Source organism: Brienomyrus brachyistius, chromosome 7, assembly GCF_023856365.1.
Source record: "Brienomyrus brachyistius isolate T26 chromosome 7, BBRACH_0.4, whole genome shotgun sequence".
Classification (NCBI taxonomy): Eukaryota; Metazoa; Chordata; class Actinopteri; order Osteoglossiformes; family Mormyridae; genus Brienomyrus; species Brienomyrus brachyistius.
Window position 1 is genome coordinate 30,899,133 of NC_064539.1, and position 23,515 is coordinate 30,922,647.

General features: G+C 45.0%; 2 protein-coding genes and 1 pseudogene across 22 annotated transcripts in view; all 3 read left to right on the top strand.

Moving 5' to 3' along the window:
• The window catches only part of LOC125746309 (zinc finger protein 501-like), a 59,212-nt gene extending 44,161 nt beyond the window's left edge, over nt 1-15,051 (top strand). For 10 of the 18 annotated variants that reach the window (XM_049020158.1, XM_049020157.1, XM_049020162.1 and 7 more), the window contains one exon: nt 12,765-15,051. In XM_049020158.1, coding sequence (XP_048876115.1) covers nt 12,765-13,814 — 1,050 coding nt within the window. In that variant the 3' untranslated portion in view covers nt 13,815-15,051. Of the gene's footprint in view, nt 1-4,418; nt 4,557-9,794; nt 9,873-11,436; nt 11,561-12,214; nt 12,375-12,573 lie in introns of those variants that run through there. The other 8 variants (XR_007398936.1, XR_007398937.1, XR_007398934.1 and 5 more) reach the window with 4 other exon arrangements.
• LOC125746312 (zinc finger protein 271-like) lies at nt 1-22,738 on the top strand (annotated as a pseudogene).
• The window catches only part of LOC125746318 (zinc finger protein ZFP2-like), a 20,017-nt gene continuing 6,267 nt past the window's right edge, over nt 9,766-23,515 (top strand). For 2 of the 4 annotated variants that reach the window (XM_049020192.1, XM_049020193.1), the window contains exons 1-3: nt 15,891-15,953; nt 19,376-19,604; nt 19,995-20,132. In XM_049020192.1, the coding sequence (XP_048876149.1) occupies nt 19,599-19,604; nt 19,995-20,132 (144 nt within the window). In that variant the 5' untranslated portion in view covers nt 15,891-15,953; nt 19,376-19,598. Of the gene's footprint in view, nt 9,873-15,890; nt 15,954-19,375; nt 19,605-19,994; nt 20,184-23,515 lie in introns of those variants that run through there. The other 2 variants (XM_049020190.1, XM_049020191.1) reach the window with 2 other exon arrangements.

Genomic DNA, 23,515 nt, shown 5'->3' on the forward strand with positions numbered 1-23,515 from the left:
GTTCGGATTGATTTGATGGGTTCCTTTTTAACATGAGCAATCACCGCCGTCGGGCAGAAATGGGGCAGGTACAGCGTCACGGCGTTCGGCGCCTGCGCAATGCGCCCTTATGCTGCTTACGCGTATGCGGCCGTGGGGCAGCCGGAAGGAGTGTGTGAGGCGGAAGGTGAGTCCTTCAGGGAGGCGATACCGCTAATTTCCTTTTTTGATTCGATACCAAATAATATCAAGATTGGTTTCCCGGTGCTGGTATTCCGTGTCTGTTCAAACCTTTTTGGCACCTTAAGGAAAAATTAGTATAGCTTACCATCTTTTCTCACATGCTTCTGTCTTTTCCAACCAGAAGAAACCTGTTAGTCAATAAAAAATTCACTGTAAATATTTTGCATGGGTATGAATAATTTTGAGCTTAACTGTAATTATTGTATCCTGAAATACTGATTATGACTTCGGGGATTGAGTTTACTCAAGTCTGAGTTGAATGGAAACAGATGCCAAAAAGTGTACAGCCGTGATTTAACAACTGCACAAGTCGATTATAAATTTGTTTTGAAGAAAAAGGAAACGCTGCAGCAAGGGAGAGAGAGAGATGGCATGGCAAAACTGCAAAACTAATAGACGCGTAGCTAGATAACTCTAATTTTATTTCAAGTTCATCAGCCTGGTGTGGTCGAAAACAGTGACCAATATAGCGGATAGAATATTTCACATGAATAGTTCAGTATAAGTACGTTGTGCTGTATATGTCTGTACTCTTCTATTTTTTTTTACAGTATTACTTTCCTTATTTATGACGTGTTATTGAAGCTTCGTAAAGAAGGTCCATACAGACAATCACGGTAACAGCGGTGAAACCGCGCCCACTAGTGGTGCGCATATGACACACATGACATCTCTCCATTTAATGACATTGTCACTTTACACATGAACGTGACGCTGCAACATAAATCTCTTTTCCTACTTTTTAAGTATTAACCTTCAGCATAATGCAACATAAAGCTTGGCATACAGTCTCTTATTCCAAAGTCTTCCAGCAGTTCCTAAACGCTATTAAATGCCTTAAGGGCTAAAGCAAACTGGTGGTTTAATAATGCATAATGGGTGACGCTTACCAGTCTCTCAACGTGGTGTGTTGGTTACCTCTGATGTTCCATGTGGTGATTGTGCACTCACTGGATCAGCAGAATGATGAGTAGCAGCTTCAGGTATTGTGTGTTCCAACAAAGACAGATCTTCACAAATGAGAAGACTCTGTTTCCTTCTCGTGGAGCATCCATCTCCGCTTGGTGGGCCAGCATCTGGTCAGCATGGTGTCTCCAGTGAGTTCACTGTGCTGTGACCCCGAAGCTTTGCTCTCACCAGTATATGTGTCTTTGTGCCTTAAGGTAGGCAGAGAGAAGTATTATTGTTTATAGCTGGGCTAATGGCAAATAAAGGATTATTTCAGTTCAGAACTAGGCTTGTAAGATGTGAGATGTTAATGTAGATATTGCATGATATTGCAACTGCAGTAGTCAGCTGGGTTGACACCATCAATATGTTTTGCTAAAACATTTTTATTCTATCATAGGAAACACAACTTAGAAGCTTTACAATATTACTGATGCTTCTTTATCAATATTATATAACATTTGTTTTAAAAAATCAGAGGGCAGGGGATCCGTGTCAGCAGATCGATCGGTCAGATTTATTGATGTTAGGTGGCATCATGGATGATCCCTTTGATCTAACCCCTGTAGGGCAGCTTCATCGGCAGCCAGTTTGAGCTGATTAGATTAGAGCTTCCATTCTCACTATGGATTTGTTATTGTTTGTTGGAGAAAGTGCCAAAGCTTCACACTCCAACTCTGCACACACTATTAATTACGAGACAACACACTTTAAAGTTTTACTTGCGCAAGGGTAACCACACTCTCTGCAGGATGAGCTACAAAGGAATGTGTTACAATGGGTGGTTCCCCTTGGCTCCTTTATTTATAGTCAGTGGGGGGCAGGGGTCTTGAAGTGAGAACAAAGAAAGAAATATGTTAGTAACAAGAGGAAGTTCTGGTTTTACTCAGGTGGACAACTTTTGAGCACGTGCTTTTGATACGTATAAACTAAATGCTATGATTAATATAATCTAAGGTATGAGGTTAGAGAAAAACAAAATAATACATATTTACACTCATTGCTGATTATACAGAAATGATAACAAATAATTAATAACAGTTTCTTCAGCCTAACATTGTTGGATTCCCCAAATGGGAATACGTAAGGTTTTGGGGTCAATCGGCCACCCATGCACTCTTATCCTGTTAATGGAATAACTCATAAAGCATTTGACAGATCTTTTTCAAACTTCACAGACACATTGTATGGGGGGAGATCTGAATCTGTTTGAGAAAAATCAGATCAAAATTGAAGTAGTGTCACTGAGTGGCACGTAAGAAAATGCATGTGTGCTGGTGAGCTTGATTGCACTCATAGGTCACTCAAAGTTGGGCTTTTAATAAAAATCCTTTATGGAGGTGAGGAGAGCATGTAGGGGGGCTCGAAATAGTAGAGGCTGGGAGTGTGGGAGGAGTAGGCATTAGATGGAGGGGGGGGTGATGGTGCCGTCCAGGGAATAGACCAACACTGTTGTCGTTCCCACAGCATCTACATTGTCATTGTTTTAGGGATGTAGGTTTGTTTAATGCATTGGAGGAGTAATATGTAGCTTCTAGTTTGGTATGCATGTCAAACCAAGTTTTAATTTTTTTTTAGCTCTATCTAGGACCACAGCAAGAGGAGATGAAAAGGATTTACTAACAGAGCAGTGTGAATGTGACCTGAGGGTTTCTCACCTTTGCCCCAAGCAGGTAGGTTTAGCTTTAGTTTTGTTATTTCAGGTCAGGCCATGGACATATGAAGTAGAATATTGAATTGAACTAAATATTTCAACAAAAAATATTCCAATTGTAATTTTATTGGTAGTCAATGCAAAAATTTAAGGCTTATAATTCAGTCACTGGAATGCAGTTAATTTAATTTCACCTCAAAATAACTGCCAAGAGAGTAAATTCAGTCAGATGCATTCTGTCTTTTAGTGGCATTTTCGTAATTCCAGAGGTGATATCCTATCCTTTTATTTTTGCTTTACAGATATGCTGCCAGAATTTCAGTGGTTTAAAATGCAGTGCAGTGTTCAGCCATGTACATCCAGGGCTAGCAGGATGAGTAGAGTGCCGATAGCGATGTCTAGACCCAGAGTCGCAGCGAGTATGCAATAAGCGCAAGTTATGTTGCACTGATTGACGGAGCAGTAGATTTAGCTTTTGCTAAATTAGCTGCATTTTATTGAAACAGTGTAATTCAGCATGTTTTTTTGCATTAATAACTTTTGTTGTTAATTTACTTCCATATGAGAGCTCAGTGTCTGATGCTGCAGGACACATCCATCTTCTGTATCAGGATTCTGGTAAATGAACAGGTTCAAAGCATGTTCATCGTTCCCTTTCTGCTCACAGACGTCCCCCCGCAGGGCTGTGCTCAGCTGCAGCATGGACCAGAAACCTCCCCAGCTAAGTGTGGCAGATGTGAAGGAGGAAGTGCAGGACGTCCTCATATCGGATGTGGACGGGGCCGGGCACAGCAGCCCTGACAAGGTGAAATGGAGCGCTGCTGGTGTGGGGCCCAGCTGCCTTCTGCACTCACAGGTTGCTCACCTTGCTTGTTAGTATCCAGGCAACTCCTTGAATAGGGCTGGGTGATGTATCACGATTAGTTGAACATTTTACCTTGATTACGATTAATGAACGATTGTTTTTTTTGCCATCATTTCATTAACAAGGTTTGTACTGTAAATATGCTCAACTATTAAAGCTGGGATGCATGTGCTTTTACCCTGTAGTACCTTCAGCAGTGAGCTGCTTAGATGGATTAGGAGTGGAGAGAGAGCAGCAGCTTGAGGGCAGCTTGTGTTCAGTATCAGTCAGGAAAAATGGCTCCTGTATGATACCTGGTAAAAACAGGTAGACCTGGACCTGCTTCTTTGTGTGATGCTGAAATATGTTGCTTTCAGTCCCATAGACCAGATTAACTCTGTACAGAATAATTTTATTGACTCTATTCTCTTTCCCTCAGAAAGCAGAGAGTATAGTGTGTCCTGTCTTTAATGGGGAGGTGAAAGAAGAAACAGTGTTTCAGGACGTGACTGAGGGGAAGCTGGATGGGAGTGTCAGACCTCCAATCCCAGGTGACTACAGAAATATCTTCCAGCTTCCTGAATATTCTACATGGTGCATCACACAGATATCTAGTGCTGTATGCAATCTGTGCTACTGAATTCTTGCTCTATTAGACTCCACTGCCATAGAAATTATTTCTCCTGAATCCATCACTTTTGTTCCCACTTCCAAGCTTATGTTTGCTCTTCTCTGTGCCTCACTATTCAGTCCAAGCTCTTGTGCCAGAGAACGGAGTGAAGAAGTTCCCCTGTTCTCACTGTCCTTCATCCTACATGTTGGAGATTGATCTCCAAAGACACATGAAGAAATCCCACCCTAAGGAGTTTGGTTCTGGTGTGAAACAGAAAGTTCACTGTTGCTCCCATTGTGCAAAGAGGTTCAGTCATTCAGGAAACCTAAAGAAGCATCAGCGGATTCACACAGGGGAGAGGCCTTACCAGTGCTCCCAGTGTGGGAAGAGCTTCACTCATATAGCAAGCCTAAAGATCCACCAGCGGATTCACACAGAGGAAAGGCCCTACCAGTGCTCCCAGTGTGGGAAGAGTTTCAAACAAGCAGGATCCCTAAAGAGCCACCAGCGGATTCACACAGGGGAGAGGCCCTACCAGTGCTCCCAGTGTGGGAAGAGCTTCAGTCATTTAGGAAACCTGAAGATCCACCAGCGGATTCACACAGGAGAGAGGCCCTACCAGTGCTCCCAATGTGGGAAGAACTTCAGTCATTTAGGAAACCTAAAGAATCACCAGTGGATTCATGCAGGGGAGAGCCCCTACCAGTGCTCCCAGTGTGGGAAAAGCTTTACTCAAGCAGGAGTCCTAAAGAAGCACCAGAGGATTCACACGGGGGAGAGGCCCTACCAGTGCTCGCAGTGTGAGAACAGCTTCAGGTATTTAAGAGCCTTGAAGGTACATGAGCAGACTCACACTGGGGAGAAACTGTATCCCTGCTCCCAGTGTGAGAAGAGCTTCAGTGCTGTAGAAAAACTGAAGAAGCATCAGCGGATTCACACAGGGGAGAGGCCCTACCATTGTTCCCAGTGTGGGAAGAGCTTCATTCATTTAGGAAACCTAAAGGACCACCAGCGAATTCACACAGGAGAGAGGCCCTACCAGTGCTCACAGTGTGGGAAGAGCTTCATTCATTTAACACACCTGAAAAAGCACCAGCGAAGTCATACAGGGGAGAGGCCCTACCAGTGCTCCCAGTGTGGGAACAGCTTCAGTGTTTTGGAAAAACTAAAGGAACACCAACGGATCCACACTGGGGAGAGGCCCTACCAGTGTTCCCACTGTAAGAAGAACTTCAGTCAAGTAAGAACCCTAAAGGTCCACCAACGGATTCATACAGGGGAGAGGCCCTACCAGTGCTCCCAGTGTGAGAAGAACTTCACTCAATTTGGAGCCCTAAAGAATCACCAGCGGATTCACACAGGGGAGAGGCCCTACCAGTGCTCCCACTGTGGGAACAGCTTCAGTGTTTTAGGAAAACTAAAGGAGCATGAACGGATTCACACAGGGGAGAGGCCCTACCAATGTTCCCATTGTTCAAAGAACTTCACTCATGTAGCAAGCCTAAAGAATCACCAGCGGATTCACACAGGGGAGAGGCCTTATCATTGCTCCCAGTGTGGGAAGAGCTTCAGTCAAATTGGAACCCTAAAGAATCACCAGCGAATTCACACAGGGTAGAGCCCATACCAGTGCTCCCAGTGTGGGTGAAACTTCAGTCAAGTATGATCCTCAATGACACACCAGTTGATTCATATGGAGAGAGGCCTTACCAGTACTCCCAGTGTGGCAGGAACTTGAGCCAATGAGAAGAACTAGTGAGATGAGTGGACTTAAGGGTGTGTGATTAATGAACAGTTCTACAGCTCTGAAGAAGGATTATGTGTAGGCTGCAGCCATAGACGATGGCCTGTATCTCCTGAGCTTGCCTGATGTTTCTTCTGGACCTGATCCTGTCCAACCCCTGTGAGGGATTGCTGGAAGTGGTTAGCAGAGCTTCCCTGCTGGGGTCTGGCCTCAGCACCCTCATTCTTCTTCTGTCAACCCTCCACTCTGTCTCCAGGTTTCCTGCGCTCTTTGGGTACACTTCCATACAGCTGCCATGGTCCATGCTGCTCCTAATGGCCGCAGTAGAGGTGCTGACTGAGGAGGAACTCAGCTGTAGGCTTTACAGTACAGTGCATGCAGGCAGAGAGAAGCTGCCGGAAGGGACCCTAATGCTGGCACATAATAAGAACATAAGAACTATACAAACGAGAGGAGGCCATTCGGCCCATCAAGCTCGCTTGGGGAGAACTTAACTAATAGCTCAGAGTCGTTAAAATCTTATCTAGCTCTGATTTAAAGGAACCCAATGATTCAGCTTGCACTACATTATCAGGAAGGCTATTCCATACTCTGACTACACGCTGTGTAAAGAAGTGCTTCCTTAAATCCAGCTTGAAATGTTCTCCCGCTAATTTCCACCTATGGCCACGAGTTCGTGTATTTAAACTAATGCTGAAGTAACTATTTGGCTGAACAGCATCCAAACCTGTTAGAATCTTATATACCTGGATCATGTCCCCCCTCAGTCTCCTTTGCTTGAGACTGAACAGATTTAGCTCAAGTAACCGTTCCTCGTATGACATTCCTCTAAGACCAGGAATCATTTTTGTGGCCCTACGCTGCACCTTTTCTAAGGCCACAATGTCCTTTTTAAGATTTGGTGACCAAACCTGCACACAATATTCTAGGTGAGGTCTCACCGAGGAATTGTATAATCTTAGCATTACCTCCCTTGACTTACAATATGATTATTTGGGGCTTTCCGTTTCCCCCCACTGACATAGTTAACTAACCTCCCTGCCCCCCCAGTCCCTAGTTTAAACATTCCTCAACTACTCTACACATACGCCTCCCCAATACACTGGTTCCACTCTGGTTCAGGTGCAACCCATCCGGCTTGAACAGGTCCCACCTGTTCCAGAAGGTCCTCCAATGCCCCATAAACCGAAACCCCTCTTTCCTACACCATCCTTTTAGCCACGTATTTAATTTCCTTATCTCAGCTAACTTAGCCTGACTTGCACGTGGCACGGGGAGTATTTCGGAGAATACCACCGTGGACGTTCTGCTTCTAAGCTTATTGGGGACTTCTATAAATGTATCTTGCAGAACAGCCCTTCTACCCTTGCCTATGTCGTTGGTGCCAACATGCACCACGACAACTGGATCCACCCCAGCTGGGGCCAAAAGCTTGTCCACACGATCTGGAAGGTCTCCTACCTGGGCACCAGGCAGGCAAGACACCGTACGGGACCCTCTATCACGCGTGCACACATAACTGTCTACTCCCCTAATAATGGAATCCCCCACTACCACAACCTCCCTCTTCCTGGGGGGAGGGGGCTCCTCAGTGCCCATGGGCCCACCTGCCTCCCCAGTTCGTTCCGGCTCTAAAGCTAAACATGATGAAATGCTGCTGTAGCAGAGGCTGGTCCAGGCTGCTGGAAGCCCCTCTCTGAATCAGGGGGGGTTTGCAGGCTGGGTGGGTTATGCTCAGAGTCCTGCAGGGGTGTCTGAATGGGAACAGGTAGGGAGTACTCATGTTTATTATTGGTCAAAGTCATTCAGATGCCCCTCATTCCTTGGTAAGACCCCACCTAGAATATTGTGTGCAGGTTTGGTCACCATACCTTAAGAAGGACATTGCTGCCTTGGAAAGGTGCAACATAGGGCTACGAGAATGAGGTTAGCTGAGCTGAATCTGTTTAGCCTCGAACAAAGGAGACTAAGGGGGGACATGATGCAGGTATACAAGATTCTAAAAGGTCTGGATGCTGTTCAGCCAAATGGCTACTTCCGTATTAGTTTAAATATTAGATCTTGTGGCCATAGGTGGAAATTAGCGGGAGAACATTTTAAACTGGAGTTCAGAAAGCACTTGTTTACACAGCGTATAGTTAGAGTATGGAATAGTCTTCTTGCTAAAACCCTGGGTTCCTTTAAATCAGCATTAGGTAAGATTTTAACAACTCTGAGCTATTAGCTAACTTCTCCATAAACGAGCCTGACGGGACGAGTGGCCTCTTCTTTTGTTTCTGATTCGGATGTTTTCAGAGTCTGTAAAATATCTGCTCTTTCCGCATTGTTGACTTTACCTTTCCCACCCATACAGTGCAGACCATAAATAAATTTCACTCTGTTCCCAGGCAGGCAATGTTCCATGAGCTTTACTGAACACTACACTCCCTTTTTGTGCTGTACTTCCTGTTTTTGAAGTAATGTTTTTCCAAATATGGTCATGTTATTAAATATTCTTCTACTCTGCATTCTCTACAGACTTGTCAAATTTTTTCCAACACACAAATACTTCAGTGTCATTCTCACAAACTAAGATCAAACACCCGCATTACTGCAAACTTTACTATACCAGATGCTCAGATTTGCACCTGAAGTAAATGTGATTTAATGTTGGCGCACAGTCGCCCTCTGGTGGCCAGCCATGGTATTCATTTTAAAATGCCATCTGCAGGTGCTGTACAAGCTTTTCAGGGCCTTTTTTGTAATGGAGAAAATGTTGGTCTCCCATTGCAGGTCCTGGAAGATTGTAGATCCCAAAAATGGTTTCCGTGGCAGACACAGTGTTACTGAGTATGGCGGAGGGGGGCAGTGCTGGGAGGCTCCTCCTGAGGTTCACTGCCATCTGCATGGTTTTGAGCATGATCAGCTCCTGGTTGGTGTAACAAACTCTGCAGGCCAGGTGTTCAACTTCTCATCTGCATGCAGACATGTCACCATTATTGATGAGTCCAGTGACTATTGCGTCATTTACATATTTGAGGAGTTAGACAGTGGGGTCCTTGGAAATGCAGCTGTTGGTGTGGTGGGAGAGAAGCAGTGGGGAGAGCACACATCCCTGGGGGCACCAGTGCTGACTGTGGCAGCTGGATCTGAGTTTCCCAGCCTCACCTGCTGCTTCCTGTCTGTTAGGAAGTTACTGACCCAATGACAGGTGGGGGCAGGCACAGAAGGCTGGGTGCGTTTGGGGTGGAGGAGCTCCTGGGTGCTGATGTCAAAGGCCGAGCTGAAGTGCACAAGCAGAATCCTTACACCGGTGCCTGGGTTATTGATGTAGCGTCCTTCAGGTGGGCCAGAACCACCTGACCAAAGATGCCAGAGCAACCGGTCCGTTAGTCATTTAGTCCTGTTATGTTTTGGGCATCAGTATAATGATGGAATGGCACTTAATGAGGGAGAACATACATAAGTGTTGTTACGTAAATGAAGATGAAACGAAGGGCAATTTAATTCATTTTTGTGTATAAAGAAACGCAATTTCAGAAATTGCAAGTTTTGTGAATTGCTTTTTAGAAGGAATATTTTAGGTATTTTTATATCTTTGAAAGTGACGTATTTCGGGTGGAGCTCCATTCTACAGGCGTCTGCAGCTAGACCCTCTTGATTCAGTCTCGTCCGGCAGAGAAAAAGGAATGGGGCGTGGCCAAGCTCAGCGGAAGCAGGCGAATCGTCGTGGCGTTTAACTTATTACGTAATACGTCCTTATGGTCGCGACGTCTCCGCGTCAAGTGCTGTCCTGCAGCGTGGTAGATCGACGGAATATGAGGGATGTATGCTGAGTTATGGATGGGTGATACCAAATAATGCCAAGGTCGGTATTCCGATTCTCGGGGCCCTAGTTAAGTTTTCTTTTATAGCTGGCGGAATATATTTACGTGACCCGGGCAATGAAGGACCATCACACACATTCTCCACGCGTCGCAGTACTACATACTATTTATCACATTCGTATTTTTGCCCGTATTTTTTTTATTGATTTGTATATATTATTTACATATTACGTTTTGTCTTTTGTCTTTATTTACACCGTTCAGGGAGTTGCAAATTCCATTTCGTTGTGCTGATACGTACAGTGACAACAATAACTAATTGAACTGAAACTTGCCGAGCGGGGGAGGGGAGGGGATGCTGCCGCCCCCCTGAGATTATTACCCTTATTATTTTCTCCCCCCTTATGGGCGCCCCTACCTGGTTGGGGTTCATAACCTGGGGTTGTATTCCTGAAAGCGAGTTGGGGTTTAAACTTTAACTATCACTTCAATGCGCCTGAAACGACGTAAACATCGTATCGGGTCCAAAAACGCTGATTACTGCTTTGGGGTCTGAGTTTATTTAGCTCTGAGTGTTAATGGTACCTGTAGCGCGGCCTCGTGGAACAACAAAAAGCCATCATCAGCCGATCGCTGAAAAAAGGATTCACTATGGCAACGGACGCCCAACGTGTATCACTCCAGCAGATTATAAATTTATTTTATAGAAAAAACAATGCTGTCGCTGCAGCAAACTAGAGATCGCTTGGGAAAAACGCAGAACTAGTCGACGCGAAAGTCTATCGCCCTAATTTTATTTAAAATTCATCAGACCGATGTGGTCGAAAAAAGAGCTGTCACTATTACCCGAGTATTAAAAAGCATCGATTAAAATTTCCCTACACAAGTACTTAGCAATTTGGCCGAGAAAAACGCGCATAGACGATGTGGGTTCAAATAAAGAGCGAAAGCAACATGTGTTTGGAAGCACTTTACGTTAAAACAAAGAACAGCAAACTGAATGAAAATGTAATCGTCTGTCAAATTTGCAAAACAGAACTTAAATATCACCACAGCACAACTGCAAACCAAAAACATCTTAGAAGAAGACATTCAGGTTTGAAGGACACCCAATAAAGCGAGGTTAGCCATAGATACACTACTTGAAATATTAAAGAAACACTTTGAAAACAAATCAGATCTCATTAAGGAAAAAATCATGCTGGATATCTATACTGATATGGGTGGGGTAATGTGTTAGGAAGTAAAGGATGCCACATCGTTTGATGGAAATTAAAATGACCAAACTATAGAAGGCTGAATTCAAAGACACCCAAAAATAAAAGTGAAAAAATGATGCGGCAGGCTAGTCCATTTTGCCAAAATTTCATTGCAATATCTCAAAATCATACTCAGTATTTTGTATGCCTCTGACCTGCCTGTATGCATGCCTGACAGTGTTGGTGCATGCTCCTAATGGAAAGACGGATGGAGCTCCTGACCAGTCTGAGGTGCTACCTGGTGGCATCGGATGGACTGAAACATAATGTTCCAGATCAGTTCTCTTGGATTTAGGTCAGGCGAGTGTGGGGGCCAGTCAATGGTATCAGTTCCTTCATCCTCCAGGAACTGCCTGCATACTCTCGCCACATGAGAGTATATTGTCGTGCACCGGGAGGAACCCAGGACCCACTGCACAAGCTCTGAGAGCCTGATGCTACAGGACAGATATATTGTCTGTATGACTCAGGTAAATGAACAAGTTCAAATCTGGCCCATCGTTCCCTTTCTGCTCACAGACGTCCCCCCGCAGGGCTGTGCCCAGCTGCAGCATGGACCAGAAACCTCCCCAGCTAAGTGTGGCAGATGTGAAGGAGGAAGTGCAGGACGTCCTCATATCGGATGTGGACGGGGCCGGGCACAGCAGCCCTGACAAGGTGAAATGGAGCGCTGCTGGTGTGGGGCCCAGCTGCCTTCTGCACTTACTGGTTGCTTGTCTTACTTGTTAGTATCCAGGCAACTGCATGACCTTTGACCTTTCTGAAGTCATCTGGGATTTTACTCAGTCTCTGTGTGTCCTGCCTTCAGCCATGTAACTATGACAGTGAATCTACATCTAAACACCTTCACAGGCCTGCTGTCATGTCAGCTGTGCTTTTACCCTGTAGTACCTTCAGCAGTGAGCTGCTTAGATGGATTAGGAGTGGAGAGAGAGCAGCAGCTTGAGGGCAGCTTGTGTTCAGTATCAGTCAGGAAAAATGGCTCCTGTATGATGCCTGGTAAAGGCATTGGTAGACCTGGACCTGCTTCTTTGTATGATGCTGAAACAGGTTTGCTTTCACTCCCATAGACCTTACGAACTCTTTATAGAAGAATATTATTGACTCTGTTCTCTTTTCCTCAGAATGCAGAGAGTACAGTAGGTCCCGTATTTAATGGGGAGGTGAAAGAAGAAACCGTGTTTCAGGACGTGACTGAGGAGAAGGTGACTGTCCCTCTTCAGGTGGACCATACTAAAGGGAGACGGAGAACAAGAAGAGGGAGTGTCAGGCCTCCTAACCCAGGTGACTACAGAAAAATCTTCCAGCTTCCTGAATATTCTACATGGTGCATCACACAGATATCTAGTGCTGTATGCAATCTGTGCTACTGAATTCTTGCTCTATTAGACTCCACTGCCATGGACTTTATTTCTCCTGAATCCATCACTTTTGTTCCCATTACCAAACTTATATTTGCTCTTCTCCATGCCTCTTTATTCAGTTGAAACTCTTCTACCAGAGAGGAGAGTGAAGAAGTTCCCCTGTTCTCACTGTCCAGTACGGTGCTATACATCAGAAACGTCCCTCCAGAGACACATGAGAAAATCACATCCTAAGGAGTTTGGCCCTGGTGTGATACTGAAAGTTCACTGCTGCTCTCATTGTGGAAAGAGCTTCAGTCATTTAGGAAACCTAAAGAAGCATGAGCGGATTCACACAGGGGAGAGGCCCTACCAGTGCTCCCACTGCAAGAAGAGCTTCAGTCAAGAAGGAGCCCTAAAGATCCACCAGCGGATTCACACAGGCGAGAGGCCCTACCATTGCTCCGAGTGTGGGAAGAGCTTCAGTTATTTAGGAGACCTAAAGAAGCACCAGCGGATTCACACAGGGGAAAAGCCTTACCAGTGCTCCCACTGCAAGAAGAGCTTCAGTCAAATAGGAGCCGTAAAAGCACATGAGCGAATTCACACTGGGGATAAGCCATACCAATGCTCCCAGTGTGAGAAGAGCTTCAGTCAAGTAGGAACCCTAAATATCCACCAGCGGATTCACACAGGGGAGAGGCCCTACCAGTGCTCCCAGTGTGGGAAGAGCTTCAGTAAAGTAGGAGCCTTAAATATCCACCAGCGTATTCACACAGGGGAGAGGCCCTACCAGTGCTCCCAGTGTGGGAAGAGCTTCAGTCATTTAGGAGCCCTAAACATCCACCAGCGGATTCACACAGGGGAGAGGCCCTACCAGTGCTCCCACTGTGGGAAGAGCTTCAATCAAGTAGGATCCCTAAAGGCCCATGAGCGGACTCACACTGGGGAGAAGCCATACCAGTGCTCCCAGTGTGAAAAAAGCTTCAGTCAAGTAGGAGCCCTAAATATCCACCAGCGGATTCACACAGGGGAGAGGCCCTACCAATGTTCCCAGTGTCGGAAGAGCTTCAGTGACGTAGCACACCTAAAGAAGCACCAGGGGATTCACACAGGAGAGAGGCCCTACCAGTGCTCCCAGTGTGAGAAGAGCTTCAGTTATTTAGGAGACCTAAAGAAGCACCAGCGGATTCACACAGGAGAAAGGCCGTACCAGTGCTCCCACTGTAAGAAGACCTTCAGGCAAGTAGGAGCCCTAAAGACACATGAACGGACTCACACTGGGGATAAACCGTATCAGTGCTCCCAGTGTGAGAAGAGCTTCAATCAGGTAGGAACCCTCAATATCCACCTGCGGATTCACTCAGGAGAAAGGCCTTAGCACTGCTACCATTGTCCAAAGACTTTTTATTAAGAGATCTTAAGACACACCAACAAACTAACACAGGTGAATGACTCTGCCTGTGTCTCCGGTCGTGAGAAGCTGCTCTACTTGTGCGTGAAGTGAAAGCACGCAAGCAGACCATCTAGGGCAACTGCAGGACTCCACCAAAGCTCCCTGATGTGCTACAGGCGTGGGAGCAAGTAGTAGTGGGCACATCCTCGTCTTCTGGCATCACCAGAATGTTTGCACAATGCCGAAAATGGTACAGTGATGTCGGGTGTGGAGTGATGTGGAGACGGGAAAACTAAACCTACAACCACTGAGGATCTGATGTCAACAGAGGACTTCACTGCCATTATGCTCAGTACTGAAAGCATTGTGGGATTTGGGAGGCTAGAGGTGGGCTTCTAACATAATGCAATGGTAACAACAAATCAATGTGTATAAACCATACAGGCTTCTAGCAAAAACCATTTATTTGATATCAAAATCCTGCAACAAAGCCATACGATAATTGCACCTGCGTTGTCATGCAGCTCGTCAGGCTGAAGATCTTGATCCCAGACTCAGTAGGCAGGAGCAGGTGGTCATTGCGGAGGGAGAAGAGATGGTGGAACAATCATTATTGAGATCAAGGTGTGCCGACCACAGTGCAGAAACATGGTCTGGCAGGAGGAGCACCCATCCTGAATGTGCAGAAAGCCGCTTCAACATGCTGGAGAGGGACCTGGGTGGAATAATGAGTGTGAAAACTCCCACCTGAGCCACATTGAGATGTTGGCTGAAGGAAGGCTGGCTGAAGGAGTTGATCCCCTCATTCCTGCGACACCCAAACTCCTACATCCACCCAATCCAGTACTTGAACACTGCCCCCAGATGCCCCTGGATTCTCTCTTGGCCAGGGTGCTCCCAGCCTGCCAACCTGTGAAGGAAGAGGACCAGTTTAAGATTGTTCATGAGCAATTTAGGTTTTTTTTGTTTTTTAAATTACAGCTTTGGTCTTTAAAATTGTTTTGTTCAGTCATGGAGTAGCAGGTAAAATCTGTGCAGTTTTAATGGTTCAACCTGATCATTGTAATCTCAAAAAATGTTAATACAAAAAAAGTTGTTCAAAATTGTTTTAATTATATTGAGATTTAAAAAATTGTCATACACAGTGAATCCCTGCATTTGAAAAACATTTTGATCACAGTGTGATTCATAATGTCTAAATAAATTATATATTTGGATTTTACTTTTCAATCAAACCATTAAGTTTGCTTACCAGCCTACAGATGACGCAGGTTTCCTGCCAGCTTTTCTCTCCTCGTCTGTGATGCTGCTGCCGTATTTGGCTTCATTTGCATCACACCTTAAAATCCCGTAATGTGTCCTTATTTATGTCCAGCAGACATCCATCACGTATGACAATGTTATGCGAAACACAAGCCACAAAGACCTTCTGACGGCTGTAATAAAATGTTCCACTTGACTTATCCAAACGTCAGAAGCACATTTTCAGCAATCCAAGCGTTTTATTAATGCATGTGTTTTTGTGTGTTTTTAGTTGAACAATAATTCACACACTGTTATAGACATGATATATGTTGAAATCAGTTATTTATTTATTTATTTTTTTGGGGGGGGGAGAGAAGAGTGTTGTTCTTAAATACATTTTTTAAATATCTGTACTATACTTCAGTATCAATATTTTTGGAAATGTACTCCTTCACTTGTGCCCAGAGAAAACGCGAATTAATGTTGTTGCATGCCAGCCGTGGTATTAATTTTTAATTCCATATAAAAAAATACATGGAATTGATTCTCACTAATAGACCTGCTGAATATGCCAGATTAAAATAATCACTGTTTGACGCGGGGTAGCACGGTGGCGCCGTGGTCAGCACTGCCCGTTGCCTCACTCATCCAAGACCAGGGTTGACAGAGGCGTCTACAGCTGCTCCGGCTTCTTACTCCAGCTTCTTAGTCCATCCTGGGTTGTACCGGACCCTCTGACACGTGCATATCAGAAAGTAAACGGAACGTGCGTCAACCACGAAGCTGCAAGCGTGCGTCATGACGTTAGACGTATTACGTAATAACCCTTGTGGTCGTTACGCCTCGGCTCTTCAGCGGAGTAGCAGGAAGGGCTTTGGGGTGAGTACCTTGGACTTGCGATACCACTGATTTCTTTTTTAATTCGATACCGAATAATAGGAAGTTTGGTATCCCTATGCTAATGTTAACCCGAAGGAAATTTTTTTATAGCGGGCGAATTAATTTTTGGGGGGGGGGGATAAAATCTGTACCGGGCACTAAAGGACGCCGCATCACTACATACTGCTTGTCACATTTGTAATTTTGTACATAATATGTAAATAGTACGTTTTGTCTTGTGTCTTTGACTCCCTTAACCATGCAAACATTCTCATTGTGCTATCATGTACAATGACAATAATAAAGAATTGAACTGAAATTTGCCGAGCGCCGGAGGGGAGGAAAGGCGGGTGTCACCGGGCCCCTGAAAGTTCCCCTTCCTTCCTTTTCCCCCCCTTATGGGCGCCCCTGCCTGGTTGGGGTTCATATCCTGGGGTTGTATTCCTGAAAGCGAGTTGGGGTTTAAGCCTTAACTATCACTTCAATGCGCCTGAAACGACGTAAACATCGTATCAGGTCCAGAAACGCTGATTACTGCTTTGGGGTCTGAGTTTATTTAGCTCTGAGTGTTAATGCTAACTGAAGCCCGGCCTGGTGGAACATCAAACACCCATCATCAGCCATTGCGTACGTTATAATATTAATAACAGACATGTCATTTGGTACGAAGCAGGACCCAACCTTGGATGGGGTGTTAATCTATCGCAGGGCTCTCTCTCTCTCTCTCTTTCTCTCTCTCACACACACACACTGACAATTCACACTCTTCCAATTCACTTAAGTTGCATGTTTTCGGTAGGGATGTCCCGATCCGATATTGATATCGGAAATAGGTCCGATATCAGGCAAAAAAAACTATCGGATTATATCGGACTGCGTTAAAAATCTCCGATATAAGCAGTCCGTTCAGCTATAAACTCCGTTACAGCTATTCTATCCAGCAGCGTCCAGAGCCAGCGTGCAAAGCCCACGTGATCTCAACACTGCTTGCTAGCGAAGTAGCAAAGAAAAAGACCGATGTCGGCCGTGTGGCAGTATTTTTCATTAAAGTCCGAAAAAGACAGTGTGGCTCAGTGCAAAAATTGTCATGCACAAGTTTCACAAAGTGGGGGGTGTGCAGCGACAGCACTACTCACTGCGCCACTGTGTGTGGCTTAGCTGGCTAAGCTTTTGTACTTGTGACCTGAAGGTTGCTGGTTTGAGTCCTGGCCACATGCCCATGGGCCCTTGAGCAAGGCCCTTAACCCCCAGCTCCAGGGGCCCCTAAATGCTGGCTGATCCTGCGCTGTGACTTCAAAACCTACTGTCTCTTGTGTGTGTCTGCATGATGGGATAGGTGAATAGAAGCATTCCAACGTACCTGTATTTGTGCAAATGACAAATAAAGGATAATTTAGTTTCACCACTCAGCTTCTGTGATGTTAATATCATTATGCAACTGTTACATCACAAGTAATGTAATAGTCAGCTGGACTGAGATCATCAGTAAGTTATGCTAAAACTATTTTATTGTTATAGGAAATAGCAAATTTATTGATGGTTCATTTTCAATATTACCTAATATTTGTTTAAGAAAAATTAGTGCAACATTTACTGTCACTGTATTTGCACTAGTTCCGCATGCACTGTTCTAGCCAATCATAATTTAAGTTAAAGTGATATGACACATATCATCTAGGTTAGTCAAAGAGGATAAAGGGTTTGTACCTTAAGTTCTGCAGTGGCTGCATTTTCATTCAGTTTCAATGTAAAGTTTTCACACACAACTGAGGCTTTTGATCTGTTTTTATTTCTGTCTTTCCACCATACTGTCGAGTAATTGGGAAGGTAAATTTTAATCGAAGCTTTTAAAAAAACAGCCCCACTCAGGATTAACAAAATCTTCCTAGTTGCCCGTTAAGGGACTATTCAAAGGCCTTTTGGAGAAGGAAACACGAAAGTGTACTCTCCAGAGGAAGAATATTAATCTTTTCAAAGAAAAGAAAACTAATTTTGAAATTGAACTTCTGGAATACTGGTTAAAGGTGAGTTTTGTGGTTGCCAAAGATGGATGATTCTTCTGCTGTGAAATCACCACAAAGTTTAAAGTGTGTGTCGTTTTTATTTAGAGGCAATAAAGAGCTCATGAATGAAACTGTAGTGAATCTTTATTTCATTTGTTGTGGGACTTGTGAGCGCTTACTGAGAAAATGCTTATTTGCAATGATGTCCCTGAGAACTCTGAGGATTTGCAAGTGGAGGGGTTGCGGTTCCTCTGGCTTATTCTGTGTTACGGAATGGTGGGTCTTTCAGCTGATGGTAGCTGTATTGTACAGTATGTGCCGCAGTAATGTCTTTCTGGGGTGAATCTGAGCCCACACATACACTGAAACTGGGTCATGCCTTTGCCTATAGTGATCTTAATCCTGGCTCCAGCCCTGCTGTGAGCCAGGTTGAAATGTGACTGTGGTCTAGGTGTAGTGACTCGCTCGCTACTCAAGTACAAATCAAGAACAATTATAGTAACTGCATGAAATACATTAACTGTTATGATCGATTAATGATGAACAAACATCGGATCAATATGTAACTAGGTTACTTAATATAATGCGTAAGAATGTTCTGCTGCATTTTTTTGTGCCCCCTCAATTGAAGAGTTGTCAATCAAATTAAACTTTACTGATCCCAGGTGAATATGATTGAATAAATCGTAGACTGTGATATTGAAATGACCAAGCGTCTAACTTGAGAAGAACTCCTGCTGATCTCTGCAGACACAGCCCTGCCTTTTAAACCCACAATTTTGTCAGCTAAACCTGCTCCTGAGTTGGTTTAGTTCTGAAAATTAGTTGCCACGTCGATTGGATGATGCTCAGTCTAATTTCGGTTTCTGGAACGGATGTTAATCAGGTTTGCTGAACTAATTTCGGACAGTGTGCTAAACCCGCTTTCTGGAATACCCCCCTGCACCCTGTAATGTTGTAAACATTTCAATTGCTGTTTAAATTGATACTTGGACAGTAGAATCAGTTCTCAAAATTAAACATTCAGATTGAAAATCAGAATGAGACAAATCAGACCAAAACTGAAACAGCGCCACTTAGTGGTGGCACATGAGAAGACAGCCAGAAGCACACATGCACAGGCGAACCTGATTACATGGAGACAAGTCACAGAAGTTGGTCTTTTAATGAAGATATTTTGGGGTGGTGGGGAGAGAGTGTAGGGGGGCTAGTGTTGGGGTGTGGAAGGAGAAGGGATTAGCTGGAGGAGGGGTAATGGTGCCACAACTGTGGAAAAGACCTACATATTTATCGAAGCATTTAATTTGTCATTGTTTTAGGGATGCTGGTTTGTTTACTGTATTGGTGGAATAATATCTAGCAGTGACTTAATTGTTTTTAGTTTGGTATGTATGTCTAACCAAGTTTGTGTTTTTTTAGCTGCATCCAGGACCACAGACAGAGGAGATGAAAAGCTTTTACTAACAGAGCAACGTGAACTTGACCTGTGACCACTTGATCAAAGCCAAGGAAAGACTGGCTGAACTTACACCCCAAGCAGGTAAATTCAGTTCTAGTCTTATTTCAGGTCAGCCCATAGACATGTAGAGTAGAGGCAGCTCCAGCCTCCAGGACTGCATCCTCTTCAGAAGTCCATCCAGCCATGATGGTGAGCCTTTATTTGCACAAGTATGAAGGAATTCTGAAATTTTCACATATCCTGTTACTCTGCTGTGCTATTGATAGCCATTTACTGAGTCTTCCTGGAGCATTTTCAGCCTTGCTGAAGTGCCAAACAGTGACATGATTACTCTACCAGCCATGGGATTTGAACTGACAGCCTTCTGATGACATGCACAGCATCCAATCCCAAAGAGCCACACACACCTCATTAGCCAGAACGAGTTTCCAGATACTTCAGATCTTCATGCTGATGCCCCAGTTAGAGCAGAGCTGAGAGCTCAGTGTCTGGTGCTGCAGGACACATCCATCTTCTGTGTCAGGATTCTGGCAAATGAACAGGTTCAAAGCATGTTCATCGTTCCCTTTCTGCTCACAGACGTCCCCCTGCAGGGCTGTGCCCAGCTGCAGCATGGACCAGAAACCTCCCCAGCTAAGTGTGGCAGATGTGAAGGAGGAAGTGCAGGACGTCCTCATATCGGATGTGGACGGGGCCGGGCACAGCAGCCCTGACAAGGTGAAATGGAGCGCTGCTGGTGTGGGGCCCAGCTGCCTTCTGCACTCACAGGTTGCTCACCTTGCTTGTTAGTATCCAGGCAACTGCATGAACCTTGACCTTTCTGAAGTCATCTGGGATTTTTAACAGTCTCTGTCTCCAGTCACGTAACTATGACAGTGAATCTGCATCTAAACACCTTCACAGTCCTGCTGTCATGTCAGCTGTGCTTTTACCCTGTAGTACCTTCAGCAGTGAGCTGCTTAGATGGATTAGGAGTGGAGAGAGAGCAGCAGCTTGAAGGCAGCTTGTGTTAAAAAAATGTGTCCTGTATGATACCTGGTTGATAGACCTGGACCTGCTTCTGTGTGTGATGCTGAAACATGTTGCTTTCAGTCCCATAGACCAGATTAACTCTGTACAGAATAATTTTATTGACTCTGTTCTCTTTCCCTCAGAAAGCAGAGAGTACAGTGTGTCCCGTATTTAATGGGGGGGTGAAAGAAGAAACAGTGTTTCAGGACGTGACTGAGGGGAAGCTGGAGGGGGGTGTCAGACCTCCAATCCCAGGTGACTATAAAAAAGAAACCTTCCAGCTTTTCGAGAAAATTGCACATGCTGCATCACACAGATACCTACTGTTGTATGCAGTATGTGTCACTGAATTCTTGGTCTGTTAGACTCCACTGCCATGGATGTTATTTCTCGTGAATCGATCACTTTTGTTCCCATTACCAAACTTATGTTTGCTTTTCTTCATGCCTCTTTATTCAGACCAAGTTCTCATATCAGGGAGGAGAATGAACAAGTTCCCTTGTCCTTACTGTCCCATACTGCCATATACGTCAGAGATTTTCGTCCAGAGACACATCAAGAAATCCCACCCTGAGAAATTTGACCCCAGTGTGATGCTGAATATTCTCTGCTGCTCTCATTGTGGGAAGAACTTCAGTCATTTAGGAAACCTAAAGAAGCACCAGCTGATTCACATTGGGGAGGGGCCCTACCAGTGCTCCCAGTGTGGGAGGAGCTTCAGTCATGTAGGACCTCTTAAGGAACATGAGCGGACTCACACTGGGGAAAAGCCATACCAGTGCTCCCAGTGTGAGAAGAGCTTCAGTTGTTTACGATACCTAAAGAAGCACCAGTGGATTCACACAGGGGCGAGGCCACACCAATGCTCAGAGTGTGAGAAGAGCTTCAGTCGATTAGAAGCCTTAAAGATTCACCAGCGGAATCACACAGGGGAGAGGCCCTACCAGTGTTCCGAGTGTGGGAAGAGCTTCAGTCATGTAGCAAACCTAAAGAATCACCAACGGATTCACACAGGGGAAAGGCCCTACCTGTGCTCCCAATGTGGGAAGAGTTTCAGTCAAGTAGGAGCTCTAAAGAAGCACCAGTCAATTCACACAGGGCAGAGACCCTACCAGTGCTCCCAGTGTGGGAAAACCTTTGGTCAGTTAGGAAACCTAAAGTACCACCAGCGGATTCACACGGGGGAGAGGCCCTACCAGTGCTCTCAGTGTGGAAAGAACTTCAGTCATGTAGGAAGCCTAAAGAATCACCAACTGATTCACACAGGAGAGAGGCCCTACCAGTGCTCCCAGTGTGGGAAGAGCTTCACTCAAGCAGGAGTCCTAAAGAAGCACCAGCGGATTCACACAGGTGAGAGGCCTTTCAAGTGTTCCCAGTGTGGGAACAGCTTCAGTGCTTTAGAAAAACTAAAGGAGCACCAACGAATTCACACGGGGGAGAGGCCCTACCAGTGTTCCTACTGTAAGAAGAACTTCAGTCAAGTAGGAACCTTAAAGATCCACTTGCGGACTCACACAGGGGAGAGGCCTTACCAGTGTTCCCAGTGTGGGAAGAGCTTCAGTGATTTAGGAAACCTAAAGAAGCACCAGCGGATTCACACAGGAGAGAGACCCTACCAGTGCTCGCAGTGTGAGAACAGCTTCAGGTATTTAAGAGCCTTGAAGGTACATGAGCAGACTCACACTGGGGAGAAACTGTATCCCTGCTCCCAGTGTGAGAAGAGCTTCAGTGCTGTAGAAAAACTGAAGAAGCATCAGCGCATTCACACAGGGGAGAGGCCCTACCAATGTTCCCAGTGTGGGAAGAGCTTCATTCATGTAGGAAACCTAAAGGACCACCAGCGGATTCACACAGGGGAGAGGCCCTATCTGTGCTCCCAGTGTGGGAAGAGCTTCATTCATTTAACACACCTAAAAAAGCACCAGAGAATACACACAGGGGAGAGGCCCTTCCAGTGCTCCCAGTGTGGGAACAGTTTCAGTGTTTTAGGAAAACTAAAGGAGCACCAACGGATTCACACAGGGGAGAGACCCTACCAGTGTTCCCAGTGTAAGAAGAACTTCAGCCAACTAGGAACCCTAAAGGTCCACCTGCGGATTCACACAGGGGAGAGGCCCTACCAGTGCTCCCAGTGTGAGAAGAGCTTCACTAACACTGGAGCCCTAAAGAAGCACCAGCGGATTCATACAGGGTAGAGACCCCACCAGTGCTCCCAGAGTGAGAAAAACTTCACTCAGTTAGGAAACTTTAATCGGAATACATTTGGTTTCGACACTGGTCAGGCATGTGATCTCTCAACCTGTCAGTGTTAAAACTCAGACAGTATTTGATGGGTCTTTTTAGAATGTAGCAGACACATTGGACACAGGTGGAGACGTGGAACTAAGCATATTTTGAGACGAATCAGACCAAAACTGAAGCAGTATAGAATCTACGTGACATGAGTGGATTCAGGGCAAGTAGTCATAGTGTGATTAATGAACAGTTTGCTGTATAACAGGATTATATGTAGGCTGTAGCCACAGATGATGGCTTGTATCTCCTGAATTTGCCTGAGGTACTTTCTGGACATAATCCTGTCCAGACCCTGTGAGGAATTGCTGGAAGTGGGTAGCTGATGTCAGGACTACTCAGCTGGGCTTGACCCTCAGCAACCACAGTATTCTTTTGTCAACCGGGAGACAAGGTGGAGTACTGATAAATGTAAATAAATGACCAAAAGGAGTGAATGAAAGAATAGTATAATGTGGACTCATCTGCAAACATTTAGATAAGTTTCATTTTTTACGCTTTACTCCCTACTTTGAAGATGGTGAATTAACGCGATTTCTTTCCAAATACTTTGCATTGTCCGTAAACATGAAAAATTTTATGTTTTTTTCCAGTCCACGAATAATTCAGTGTCATTCTCAGAAACATCGGTCAATTTACACATTCCTGCAAACGGTAGACAACTGTACCAGAGCCTCTGCCTGATGTAAAGGTAACTTAATGTTTATTCGCGGTTGCCCTCTGGTGGCCAGGCATGGTTTTCATTTTGAATGTCGTTCCTCGTTCTGCCGCTTATCCTTCTTAGGGTCGCAGGTGGA